Source organism: Simochromis diagramma, unplaced genomic scaffold, assembly GCF_900408965.1.
Source record: "Simochromis diagramma unplaced genomic scaffold, fSimDia1.1 OVJJ01000106.1, whole genome shotgun sequence".
Taxonomy (NCBI): Eukaryota; Metazoa; Chordata; class Actinopteri; order Cichliformes; family Cichlidae; genus Simochromis; species Simochromis diagramma.
The window spans coordinates 418579-432608 of record NW_024387121.1 but is presented as its reverse complement, the minus strand read 5'-3'; the positions used below and the strand labels follow the sequence as shown (position 1 = coordinate 432608).

At 40.6% G+C, this 14030-nt stretch overlaps 1 protein-coding gene across 7 annotated transcripts in view; it reads left to right on the top strand.

The window, feature by feature from the left end:
• The window catches only part of ndrg4 (NDRG family member 4), a 63378-nt gene extending 50159 nt beyond the window's left edge, over positions 1 to 13219 (top strand). For 5 of the 7 annotated variants that reach the window (XM_040046914.1, XM_040046912.1, XM_040046913.1 and 2 more), the window contains 12 exons: positions 57 to 119; positions 557 to 617; positions 709 to 795; positions 903 to 959; positions 1524 to 1627; positions 1757 to 1813; positions 2187 to 2238; positions 7322 to 7369; positions 7993 to 8028; positions 8175 to 8226; positions 8411 to 8449; positions 9785 to 13219. In XM_040046914.1, the coding sequence (XP_039902848.1) occupies positions 57 to 119; positions 557 to 617; positions 709 to 795; positions 903 to 959; positions 1524 to 1627; positions 1757 to 1813; positions 2187 to 2238; positions 7322 to 7369; positions 7993 to 8028; positions 8175 to 8226; positions 8411 to 8449; positions 9785 to 9939 (811 nt within the window). In that variant the 3' untranslated portion in view covers positions 9940 to 13219. The remainder of the gene's footprint in view (positions 1 to 56; positions 120 to 556; positions 618 to 708; positions 796 to 902; positions 960 to 1523; positions 1628 to 1756; positions 1814 to 2186; positions 2239 to 7321; positions 7370 to 7992; positions 8029 to 8174; positions 8227 to 8410; positions 8450 to 9784) is intronic. The other 2 variants (XM_040046911.1, XM_040046916.1) reach the window with 1 other exon arrangement.
• Positions 13220 to 14030: the final 811 nt, after the last annotated feature.

Here is a 14030-nt window from a genome sequence, read left to right as displayed (position 1 = left end):
TCTGATAGCTTTTTAAATTGTTTCGAGTGAAATGAGTCATTACTTTCTCTCCATAGGTACCAGTACCCCACCATGGACCAGCTGGCTGGCATGTTGCCCACTGTTGTGGAGCACTTTGGGTGGGTGCTCTGTGCTTTGAATTTACAAAAATTCTGTATTTTTCTTGTATTTTCATGTTAAATTGTTCAAAATCAGAGAAAAATGTTTCTGCTCCCATTTGTGTTCTACACAAAATCACCTCACATGAAAACGAGTGTCATGCATTTTCAGTTCATTTAATGACAGCTGTAGAAAATTTATTTATAGGACTAGAAAATATCAGATGTTGCCAGCTGGATATAATTTTAGTCTGAGCCTACAGTACCTTTCATGTCTGAGATATAGAACACTTGTTCTTTGCACGTATAAATTTCCCATCTGTGTGTCCTACAGTAGTTTTCTATCATGTAGGCACTGCAGCAATACTTGTGGTATCCACACATATGAATTATTTAAACCATTGCATCCTTATTTGTCTGGCAAACATTTGTCTTGATGGATCGTTGATCTTGTTTAGATTCAAGAGCATCGTTGGAATCGGTGTTGGAGCTGGAGCTTATATTCTGGCCAAATTTGCTGTAAGTCAAAAGTTATTCATTGTTATTTATGAAACAACAATAGCATTTCCATTTAGGTGTGCAAAAATATTCTATTGTCTTTTACGCTCAGCTGATCTTCCCTGAGCTGGTAGAGGGTTTGGTTCTGCTCAACATCGACCCCAATGGCAAGGGATGGATTGACTGGGCTGCTACCAAGGTACCTCACCTATACTGTGTCCATCCACTAATCCATCCATTTTCACATTTATCAGCCTACGTATGCCTTTTATATTTCTCATTGTGATAACTCTCTGTTTCCCTTAGCTGTCAGGTCTGACCAGCACTCCGCCGGATACGGTGCTGCCACATCTTTTCAGCCAGGTAAACTCACCTTTAAACATAATGTTGTTTAATTTCCAGTGTGCTTAAGTTTCTGAGGTCAAAGTCATTGCAGGTGAAAACCATAGAACCCTAACCCTAATCCAAACCCCATTAGAATATGAGATTTTTGCTCTCTTCAAAAACTGTTTATGGCAGGGAAAAAACATTGTAATTGTCCAAAAAAATTACAGTTACAGTTATTGTTCAAGCATGACGGGAAAACAGGAAGAAAATATGTTTACTGTAACTCTTTGAAGTTTAATAACAGGTTCCTCATTCTAAGAAGCAATTATGGTTTTCTTTGTTCCCTGATTGACAAAACTTTGGGGAACAATTTCATCAAAACAATGAAAACAAACATCAAGTATTCGGATTACCAAAGGTACAGGTACGGTTAGGGTTTGCATTCAGCACCAGTTCAGTGGGGGCTAAACCTCACAGAGCAGCACAAAAATAAAAAAAAATACAATTTTAATAAAGTAATTTTGTCATCATCCAATTCGACTGATTATTTATTCTTGTATAACTGCGAGTACTACTGACCACAGCTGTATTTCTGTGCAGGAGGAGCTGGTGAGCAACACAGAGCTGGTGCAGAGCTACAGGCAGCAGATCAACAACAACATCAACCACTTCAACCTGCAGCTTTTCTGGAACATGTACAACAGGTGGAAGCTCAAACTGAGTGTATTTTTAAGTCATATAAATATATGTAATATGAATAATAAACGTAACAACAAACATAAACACGCAGCGTTTTTTTTTTAAACTCGTCTATCTTGTCTTGCCCCTTTCAGTCGGAGGGACTTGGAGATGAACCGCAGTGGGACAGTGCTTAACGCCAAGACCCTGAAGTAAGTCTTCAGATGTGCCATCACAGCACAGTGTTATCTAAGGTTTAGTGGAGATTAAAGCTTTTATTTTTGTTAATTTTGGACAGACTGACACACCACTGGAATCAGCTGACCAGCTGTTAGAATAATGAGTTTCTTGTGTTGAGTAAATACAGTCACATGATATTATAAACAGCTATAAAAGATTAGATAATATAATGTAAAAGATTCTCTTGTAAAAGGCATCTTCAAACATGTAGTCTGGACCCGACAGCAGAACAACAGACATATATTTAATCTGAGAGAGTTACGTGTGCTGTAAGTGATAATTAGCAAAATCATGTCAATGCTTAAAATTTTTAAGATGTTCACAAAGAATACTGATGGCCTCTAGGTGTCCTGTGATGTTGGTTGTTGGAGACAATGCGCCTGCAGAGGAAGGAGTGGTGAGTCATTGTTCTTTTTCTTTCTGTTTGTCTAAAGCCAGTTAAGACAAACAAAAAATCTTTCAGTTGGATTCATATTTTATATTCATTACTTGGATAGCTACACTGATCAAAATCTTCTCTTTCCTACTTGCAAAACATCAAAACTTTACATTTATTCCGACCAATGTTTCTGGCAATGTGACAAACATTAGTCTAGTTTACGCTCTTTTAGCTTCGCTTTTGGTCTCCACCAGCTCCTTAGAGAAAGATCTGGTTCTTTAGTTGCTAAATGCTCACGTGTTAATCACTAACTGTGTCTGTCTGATGTAGGGAATCAAGTGTAAAGGGAAATTTAAGGTGTGTTGCCACCAATAAGGACACCATGAATGCACTAAAGCGCCATAAAAACAATTGTAATGCTTGACCAATGCATTCATCGGGGTATTTAACAAAAAAATACACTCTCCCTGTTTAGGTACCAAACATGATCCCGCACAGGTTTTATATTGGTCACACCCCAAATGGCCTTAAACCATTAGTAGCAGAACCTCTACTCTGTTACCATTAAAGCACTTTAATAACAGCTGAATAAGTAGCTGAAACCCCTAAACGCTCATTAAAGCTGAAGATTCAGTGGATAAGTCTCTGCAGGTTTTAAACATTTCTCACTTGATGAACTTATCTTTGATAAAATGTGCAGAGTGGGATCACTTAGGCTTGTATGACTATTTTGAGGGGACTTGGAATTAGTCTGTGACCTTTTTGTCTCGTCATGTAGTAGCCGTGCTTCATCAGTTTCTTTTCGTCTTTATGTTGCTTCTATAAATTCCCCACAGAGCTGACTCAGTTTGTCAGAGTAAATAAAAATTAGCTTACCAGCAGACCCTCCCCTCCTTCTTCCTCCACCTGTTCTCACTCTGTTCAGTATTTTGTTCTCACTCTGTGCTCAGTCATGAATAAAGAAACAGGTCAGCCAGCAGAGACATCTCTACAAGCCTCCTTCTCCCCTGCCTGTCTGCATTACTATAGGTGTACTATAGGTGTGTGTGTCTATTTGTGTACGTGTTCTCCAGAGGCCAGATGGCCTCGCTCTCGCTCTGGGGCTGTCTGAAGTGGCCCAGATATGTGTGCTTCTGCACCAGTTAATCTGCCGCCTGTTCAAATTGATATCAAATCACTCCATCCTCTGTGAGATGGAGAACGAGATGCAGGGAGAGTGATGTTGTTGTTATAAAACCTCTTGAAAAGATAGAAGGATGGAGAGATGGAAGCAGGGATGGAGGGAAGGGAAGCGAGGAAGTGAGAGATGTGAACAGAGGTTAATTTATTGGATGTGACAGATGGAGGTCATATTAATATTTCATATCTGCTGATATGACCAGCTGAGGCTGCTGAGTATGCTCCACTTACTTGACGCTTTTCTTTCTTCCTTTTTTTAAGCATAAATATACGGCACATTTTGTACATATTCTTATACATATTTCCCTTTACTTACTAATTTGCATGCTCCATCTGCCTGGCAATTTTGCAACAAAGGCAATAAAGGCTATTTCTATTCCATTCTATTCTGTTGATGCAGAGTGAGTGGAATATGGAGAGATGCATATTTATAAGAGTCACCTTTGCATTTCCTGCAACTAATTTGCAACTGTTTTGTTGTAGCTATGCAAATAATTTGTAATTGATATGCAGTTTTGTATCAGCAGATGAAGCTTGTCTAAAAAAATTAAGAAAAATTCTTATTTTATTCAAAAAAGTGCAGATGTGCATTCATCTCACAGTTATACGTGTTTATTTTGTCAAGATTACCAAAAATGTATTTTTGGAATCTGTGTAAAGGATTAAAGATTAAATGCAGCAGAGAGCAAAAGCATGTTCTCGTTGGTTTCTGTGTGATGCCCTGAATGTGCTTTTGCATGTCCACATGTGAGCAGTTAGGCATTGTTTGTGTTTCTGTGCACATCTGTGTGTGCACACACTGCGGATGAATCTTATCCTGCTGGAGTGAGTCATCTCTGCAGCACACTGCAGTATCTGGGTCGTCTCCATATATGGACTATACATTCACCGTCTCTGATAAAGTCCTGACACTGTTTATCTTGGAATTGAAAGTTTTCCATCTATAGCAAGTGTTTCAGTGTGTGTTGAAAGCACGCCAGCACTCTATATGGGTTAGTAGTTTAAGGTGTGTCGTGTCTTTTTTAATTATAGCAAGCAGTTTCATTTGGCTTTATAGCTGTTGCTTGCTCACTGCAATTTGCATTTTTAGATCTTAGACTTGATTCTTGCACTGAAGTCTAAAATCAATAGAATTAGAACATCTTCATTAAGATAGGGCCAACGGTGGATGTTAGTTATGGACTCACTGTCAGCTCACATTTCCCCAATCAACCTTTGAGTGTGTTCATATGTAAGGTTTGGCACAATATGGCCAATCACATGGACATGAACAACAGCAGAGCCCCAAAAAGAAAACCAAGCAATATAGCCAAACAGATCTGAGGAATTAAAAAATATAATCCAAGCTAAAAGTGACACAGTAAAACCCGTATGGAAGTCTCTGCAGCATATGCAGTATATTAGGCATAACTGGTTAAATGGTACATGACATGTACCCTCGTAAGAGATGAAAAGTTTAACTCTTTTCCCTTTGGATTAGGGGTAAGTTTCGTAATATCTGTGTCACGGTTCGCGAGGCGAGCCGTATGGAATTATTAAAGGACCCAAGATGCAGCACAACTGAGGTGAGGAAGCTTTATTAACGGAGCGTGCTCAAACAAAGGCGAGGGTGGCGAAAAACAGAACTGAGTAAAACCTAAACTGGGAAAACTAAGCATAGAAAACAAACCTGAAACCTAGAGACACATGGGGATGCAGGAGACATGGATCACTGACTTCCTGACGGACAGGAAACAGCATGTGAGGCTGGGAAAGAATGTCTCGGACTCCCGGACCATCAGCACCGGCTCCCCTCAGGGCTGTGTTCTTTCTCCCCTGCTCTTCTCCCTGTATACCAACTGCTGCACCTCCACCCACCAGTCTGTCAAGCTAATCAAGTTTGCAGATGACACCACCGTTATTGGACTCATCTCTGACGGGGATGAGTCTGCCTACAGGAGGGAGGTTGAACGTCTGGTGTCCTGGTGCAGCCACAACAACCTGGTGCTGAATGCCCAGAAGACAGTGGAGATTATTGTGGACTTCAGGAAGCACACAGCCCCACTCCCCCCCATCATCCTGACTGACACCCCCATCACCTCTGTGGACTCATTCCGCTTCCTGGGTACCACCATCACTCAGGACCTGAAGTGGGAGCCCACCATCACCTCCGTCATTAAGAAAGCCCAGCAGAGGATGTACTTCCTGAGGCAGCTGAAGAAATTCAACCTGCCAACACGGACGATGATGCAGTTCTACACCGCAATCATCGAGTCCATCCTCACCTCCTCCATCACCGTGTGGTACGCTGGAGCCACTATCAGGGACAAACAGAGACTGCAGCGTGTTGTGGGCTCTGCTGAGAAGGTGATTGGCTGCAGACTCCCATCTCTGCAGGACCTGTACACCTCCAGGACACTGGGGCGTGCAGCTCGGATCACAGCTGACCCTTCTCACCCTGGACACAGTCTGTTTGACCTGCTCCCCTCAGGCAGGAGGCTCCGGTCCATTCGCACCAGAACCTCTCGCCATAAGAACAGTTTCTTCCCCTCTGCTGTTGGACACATGAACAATAACCGTATGACTGTTCCCACCACTAACACATGACCCTACGCTGTGTTCACTGCATCATTCCATGTTTGGCACCGATCACCACCTGCACTCATGTATATATCATGTATATATCTATCTATCTACTTAGCACTTTTAATTCTTATTCTCATTTTTATTTTCATGTCTATTTAAGCTTAATTTATAACAGTATGTTTGCACTGAAGCACCGCAGCAATTTCCTAATGTTGTAAACCCGCTCAACATTTGGCAATAAAACCCTTTCTGATTCTGATTCTGATTCTGATTCTGATGGAGAGACAACCAGCGACGACAGAGGAAGACACGCAGACAAACCAGCAACTAACAGAGGCAGACAGGTTTAAATACAGAGAAGGATAACGAGGGAATGAGACACAGAAGGCGGGCACAGCTGGGAGTAATCAGACATGACGGGACAGGGGAAACGTAAACTGAACATACTGAGATCAGACACGGACCTTCAAAGTAAAACAGGAAAAACACACACACAAAGACACAGACTCAGAGACTTGGGCTAAACACAGAGACCTGACTACACTAGAGGGAATACACAGGCAGGGATGACACCAAACAGAGGGAGCACAAACTAAACCCTGGGAAACTAAAACACAACAGTCATAATACATAAAACTATCAAAAGTAAAAGTACAAAAAGTCACCGACCCAGGACCATGACAATCCGTCACATTTGCTCAGTCAGAAGAGGGTGAGCTCTGCCTATACAGCTTACCTATACAGGAAAAATCCAGAATCTGTTCTAATGGTCATCAAACCATGTTTTTATTGATTTATACTGAGGTTTCAAAACTCATCATAAAGGTACAGTGGAGGTCATCCAATGTCAACTTTATGGGGGAAAGAGTTAACTCTAAGAAGCCAGTGTTATCTTGTGTTGTCTTGTGTTATCTTGTTAATCTCTTTAAAGTGTTACTGTATTTGGTATGTGTGCAGAAAATTACATAGTTTGGGAAACATACTGATCATGGTGTCACCAATCTTGCTAGTGTGACTTTTGGCCCCCGGCTCTGTATTGTTGCAACAATTTTTGACGTAACCAGTGAGGCCATGCAAACCACTACTATAAAAACAGTAGCTCACTTATTTTGCCTGAGAGTAAAGGAACGCCTTTCAACAATATATATTTTGTGTGTTATTACGTTTTTAGTAAAACACTCTGAATTTCCCTGTATCTAAATAAATGTGATTGTACTTGAATGTTATCTGTAAATGTGTGGACATTTATGTTATGTTGCCTGATGAAGTCATCAGAAAGCATGCAAAAAGACGTGATTGTTCTTGTTGTCGCATCTGATCTGGCTTAGTCAGCTCAACCTGCTGTTTTGTCTTTAAGGTCGAGTGTAACTCCAAACTGGACCCGACCAACACCACCTTCCTGAAGGTAAACGTTTGCCCTCGTTTAACCTACTACTGCTGTAGATTCACTGAAGCAACATTTTAAAGTCAGACACACAAAGGAAAAGTAGACGTGTGATCATCAGCAATAAAACAACTTGTTTCAGTTTTGAGTAATTTTATAAAAAGCTATTTTGACCTTTTTTACTTTAGTGTTGTGTTGTTCAAAGAAATTTGTTTAATTTTGGTAAACATCCTAAATAGCTATTTCTTAATTACTCTACATTGGAAGTAATTCAGTGTGTAGAAGTTGAATAATAAATCTGAACACATTTCTGAACATATTCACAAACAAGAAATACTGGTAATAGCTTTAGAAATACTTGGGTCGATATATTCTGACAGAATGTTTCATAAAGAAGAAAATACAAGAAAAAAATAAGAAAAAAATAATAACATAGACATTGTTTACCTTGATGATAGACCACCAAAGACACCAAACAGATAGATAGATAGATAGATAGATAGATAGATAGATAGATAGATCTGTCATATTCCATGGGGAAGGACTGACAGAAGAAGAGCTGTCAGTCACCACAGATAGCAGACAGAGATGGTTGATTGATCATATGCTAGTTGGCTGATGGCTGCTGTCTCCTCCCGTGGCAGATGGCTGACTCTGGTGGACTGCCCCAGCTCACACAGGTAACACAAACAAACCACTTTGCATCATGAAGATGCTGCTACACAAACAAATAAAAACACCACAGAGCACGAACTCACCATCCACATTTAAGACACTGTTTGCTCAGAATTGAGTGGAATAAAAACTCTGATGTGTTTTTTTCCAGCCCGGCAAACTGACAGAAGCCTTCAAGTATTTCCTGCAGGGGATGGGCTACAGTAAGTCTCCAAACCGCCATAGTTAGTGAGACAGAGTGGGATTCAGTGTTTTTTGTTTTATTTTTAAAATTTACTTTCAGGTGTATTTTTGTAGTGTCGAGTGAGTGTGCTATGATGTATTTTATGCAGAGGGTTATGACCAATATTAATCTTGCCCTCTGTCTTCCTTGCCCCGTTCTTTCAGTCGCTAATGTGAAGGATCGGAGGTTGAGTGGAGGGCCAGGTACTTCCTCCTCCCCGTTCACCTCTGACCTGTTATTGCCCTATTCAATGACTGTGGCATTTTAGAATTTCTTTTGAATTTCATTTGGTTGTGAATATAATATTTTGGGCTGCAATTATTATTATTATTATTATTATGGTTATTTTTTTTTACTTTTGCTCTCATTTTTGGAGTTTCTTTTATCCTAAGGACATTAACCCCCCATCTTTGTTTTATCAAATATAATTTTTCCTCCAATGGAAAAATATACTGCCCTTACTTCCACTCCCCCCATTCCTTTACCATTGCATCTCCAGTCCTGCTCTTTGCATGGCGTTCAGCTAGCTTTGAGCAAAGACTTTCAGACTAAGTTAACAATAATTCACCATGTCTTTAAAAAACTTAAATAAACTGTTGACAAAAACAAGTTGTTTTTAGTTACACTGGTTAAAAATTTATTTTTCCCTTGTATCACAGAAAGATGGAATGAAATGAACTGAACTTTGTTTAGAAGATTTTAAAAAGCATAGCTTACCTGATAGGAGAATTTTAAGTCCAGAGCTTTGAGTGTTTTTCTGCAAATAGCCATGATTTTCTGACCTTATTTAAAACTCAGCTTTGATATTCAAATATCCCAGGGTTACCTTTGCATTCCAATTTATTACAAATTATGGATTTTTGCTCATTTTTCCTATCAGCAAATTTTAGTTTTATTTTCAGTGGGAAGCAAAACAAAATACTCAGGTAATAATGGAGATCAAAGAAGAAATATTAAACTTTAACGTGCAAATTGGCTGAAAACAGGCTCCTGATGTTGGTCTTTGTCTACTGACTGTGTAAGTGAAAAACTGTAGGCTAACGTGTGTGGTGTTAAACCTGTCAGGGATGCTTTTCTGGGTTGTTTCACCTTCCTGAAGAAGCCATAATAAGTCAGTGAAGTGTGAATACAGGTTAACTTAATCCTGATTACTCTAAGGAAATCCAAAACTGTCTTTGCTCAACTTGTTATCTTTCTTCAGTACAGTCATTTAATAATGACTAAACAAACCCAGTTCCACACTAATCATAATCTGTTCCCATGAGAACAACTGAGCTTATTATATCACAGACTGAGTACATGGTGCTGCCAATGTGTCTCCAGGTAGACACATTAACAGCTTTAATTAACAAGCCTAACAATTCATGACTGTTGTATGAGCCAGTCAGCTGCCTTTTCTCACCTGCTATGAAGAAACATATTCTTCAGTTATCCACATTAGCATGTGCTCCCTACATCCCCCCAACATCTACTGATTGCACTTTTTTATTTATTTTTTCAAAAATGTAAGAAATTTGACATGTTGAAATTTCTCCCAGTGCCCTCAGCCAGTATGACCCGCCTAGCTCGCTCCAGGACGGCTTCCCTGACCAGCGGCGGCTCCGTGGAGGGATCCCGCTCACGAGCCTGCACCCACTCGGACAGCACTGAGGGAGTCGGCGCAGTCACCCATACCATGGAGGTGTCCTGCTGAGAAACCACAGGAAGAAAGAGGGAGGGAGGAAGTAGAGGGATGGAGAGAGAAACAATGAGGCGGGCTGTGCAAACAAGAGGTGGAATTGAAGGTGTGAGAGAGGTAGTCAGGCTTGATGGAGAGGGATAGTAATATTTGAAGACAGCTCTCTTTGTCTTCATCTACGTCCTCCGTATCCCTGTGTCTGCCATTTTCTTCCCTCCTCCACTGTAAAATTCCATATGTAACGCTACTTTAACACCCTAAACACATTTAAATATCCACCTCAATTTCCTTTCTCCCACCACTCAATGATTTAGCATTTACTCTTGAAGTGTCATTCTTGTGTTTGCTGAGTGTGGCCTCATTCTTTGCGTGCACCCTTTCTAACCTCCCACCCCCCAAACACACAAAACAGTAATTCTGTCAACAGTCCATACAGAAATATGCTGTAAAGAGCTAGTGATGAAATCTGATACGAGCTGGTAAAAGTGCAGGACATAGCAATGAGAGCCAGACCGTTCTCACTCCCGAGGCGTAACATCCCGACGTTTTGTCACGTCCCGCGGCGTTCCTGAGGAACGCGAAAGGTGACCTTCCGCGTTCTTATGGTACGCGCTGGGTTATGGCAGAAATCCAGTGGAATGACGGTCCCGCGGTAATAGACGTTCCAGCCCTGTATTCCAGCCCTAAACCTAACCTTCTCCCTAACCCTAACCATAACCTTGTTCCTAAGCTTAACCACCACTTTAATGACGTTAAATAGTGTTTTCCCAAGCGATTTGAAGGAGAAGAGTAAACATGTGTAGATTGAGTCCAAACGGTTGTCATAGGTCCTCAGTTTTCCAATGTCGTCATGTAGGAACGTGTTGGGTGCCCGAAAACGTAATATGTTGACGATTTGTCACCTAGCGTAAAATGTTACGCTTTGGTATGAGAACAGTACTTTTATGGGGTGTTTTCTGTTTTTATGTGACAGATTGTGAGCATCTCTCTCTGTGAAGTTTGAGAATCATGCGGGGGGGGGTGTCCAGAATTAGGCAGACGGCAGAACACAGCATGTCGTAGCCGAGTGCACCTGTAGCGCTAGAGAGGATTTGTAAGCATAGTTAGAGCTCACAACGCTGCTTTAAAGCTGCACTTGGTAAGACCTTATTTCAAATGGGTGAACTATAACTAGATTGAAACAGTGTGATATTGTCAGTATATGCTTCGACTTATCTCCATTGATGCATTTACATTAAAATATTAATAGTCCAGGTTTATAACAGCTCAAACTTTGAAATAATAAGCTATTTTTCAGGCTGTCTGTGCTTCTGCATGTGTAGTATCTGAGACATATTCTGAGGCTCATTACCTCAAAACAGGAAATTACACGCGGGCCGCCAGTCACAAGCGCACCAAAACCAAGCCACTACACCACCAGGGAGCTTTATCAGTTTATCTGCTTTACCTTCTTCTTTTTGCCACAATAATATTTACATTAACATCTTTGAGTCATCTTGATTTTGCGTGAGAAGACAATCTGGAGCTGTTTGGTATCAAATGAGCCAAAAATTATTTAAAAACATCAAATCCAACGTAGCCAATGTAGCAGCAAAGTTGTTATGAAGCACTTGAAAAACACCTTCTGTGAAATCAAGTGAGCCTGAAACTATTAATATCTTACACTGCAAAACATGTAAATGCTTAATAAAGACGGTGGAAAATGCACCCATACGAGCAAAATACTTATATATAGTTTGCAAAGTGAGGAATATTAATGTAGCTATATGAGCTTGAAGTGCAGATTAACCTGTTTGTGTTAACGAGGAACTTGTCAGAAAGCTAGAATTTAAATTTCAATTGCATTTAAAAAATCGTTTATTCACAGAAAGCCCTTTTACACTCCCATCATGAGCAGGGCCGGCACAGGAACATGATGTTACAATGCATCAGCTCCAAAATTTCGCTTGGAGCTAAATTAGCGTAATACACCAGAGTGCAGCTTTAAGCCGCGTGTCATCTCACATTTCTCAGACAATCCACTGCATAATACTAGAATAGAAGAAGTATTTATTAACATGTATATGCATGTCAATGTGAAAGTAATCTTAGGGCATTCTAGTATGTAATTAGTTTCTAGTATTAGGGCATTCTTCATTAGCACCTTACATGTGGCTAGTTAAATAGAGCCATGGATGCAAACACCTTCATTAGCCTGCAGCTGTAGTGCATGGATGTGGTTCTCGCCATAGGCAGCTCTTTGTGGTCTCTTAAGATGACAATCACAGCCTGACTCAAACCAAACTTGACCAGGGAGGGGAGCTGAGGCAGGACCAGGCCAGCCCAACAACCTCTCGTTTCTGAGTCGACGTCACAGAAACTTGCCTTCTGTTACAGCATCCAGCCCCTCTTTGTGGATATACCAAAGCTACCCACCCACACAAACACACACACACACACATTTTCGCACATCTACTGAAGTGAAAGCTGCGTGGGCTGGTTTTTGTAATGGAAAAAAAGGAATACACAAAATTCACATGCAAGATGGAATCCATTGCTACGTGGTTAGTGGGTGTTTTGATGTGCCGTGAAGCCACGATCTCACTGGTGTAGTGCAACATAGTGAGTATATATGTGTAGTTTTAGACTAGTGCAACTGTGTGCTGCAATCTGCTGTAATCCTGGATCACCTTAATAGTGATCAGGGATGGGCTCCCTTGGATTTTAGCTCATTAATGTACAGTATTCATGTACCATAGTCACCTTCGTCTGCTTTCAGTTTTACAGGAAAACCCTTTGGTCCCCTGTCAAAAGGGGCGTAGCTACCAATTGCTGAGGTGTGCACTTCCCTGAGGCAGCCTGTAAGGGGCGGGGCTTTTTTGGCGCCATTTGGGCTCCAAGCTCGGAATGTAGGGTAACCCCCAGCCACTTAAAAAAAACAAAAAACAAAACCCCTCCCTCTAAAAAAAATAAATAAAATAAAACAAAAAAAAAAAATCACAAGGTGCCCCGGCTCTCACAGGCAAACCCAGCTGCACCCTAAAGGGCTATCAGCTGAAGTCACTTTTTAAGATGTCGGTAGTGTTTTAGTCATAGTTGTGAGCACCAGGGGGCCCTAAAAAGCAACAGGCTGGGAATGAAAATGAGAAAATGCTATATTTGTGTAAAGAGGAAGGGAAAAGATCATTACCAAAACACAGAGAGAGATTCTGACCTGAAACATGGCTGAATGAATGTTAAAGGAAAAGAATGTGAATTCGTTTAAGCTGGAGAGATTGTTGAATTGCTTGAAATATTCAGTAATGGTCTCAAAACGCAGAAAACAGGGATCAGATCAAAGACGTTCTTATAGAACCTCATCGGCCAACTTCACAAAAACTCAAGGTTGCATGTAGCAGATTTTGTGATCATTTTCACTGTTTCTTCTGTTCACTAAGCTATTTTCTGCCATCCTCCTACATGACTCAAACTGCCTGGGGGGGCTCCTGAATGTATCTTGTCCCTTTTTGAAGTGCTGTACAGTATTGTCAACCCACACCTCATCCTCACTATGTTTTCCATTTCTTTTATCTTTGACATTTAACCATGTACATGAAAACCCATCTCCTATCTGCTCCTTCCTCTTCGAGGTCTTTAAATAGTGAAGTTGAATTGTGAAAGTCCACAGGTCCTGTAAGCTAGCGCTGGATCAGTTTGTATAGACCTTGGTCCTCCTTGCACTTGTAGATACTTCTTATTTATAGAGCGGGTTACCCCAACCGAGCACTCTAACATTACCGTATTGTGAGAAAATGTATTTCTTTTCCTCTTCTCTTGGAGATTTTTTTTAAAGACAACAATAGGGTGTAACCTCTTCTTGGTATTTTATTGGTCCATGTGCTAACACTATTTCTCTTCTTACTGCCATTATGACCAATTTGTATTAAGCAATAAGTTCTTTTTTCTCATTTGGATCGTTTCATATTGTGGGAGTCTTCCCTCTGAGCTTGTTTCTATTCACAACAGTAGGACTCTTACCGACTTCGTTGTCATCCAGATGTGTACTGTAAAGTTTAAATATATTATATAAATACATATACAAAGTAAACTGTCTCTGTCAATGTACTGATCAAGTAACAAGTGAGAAA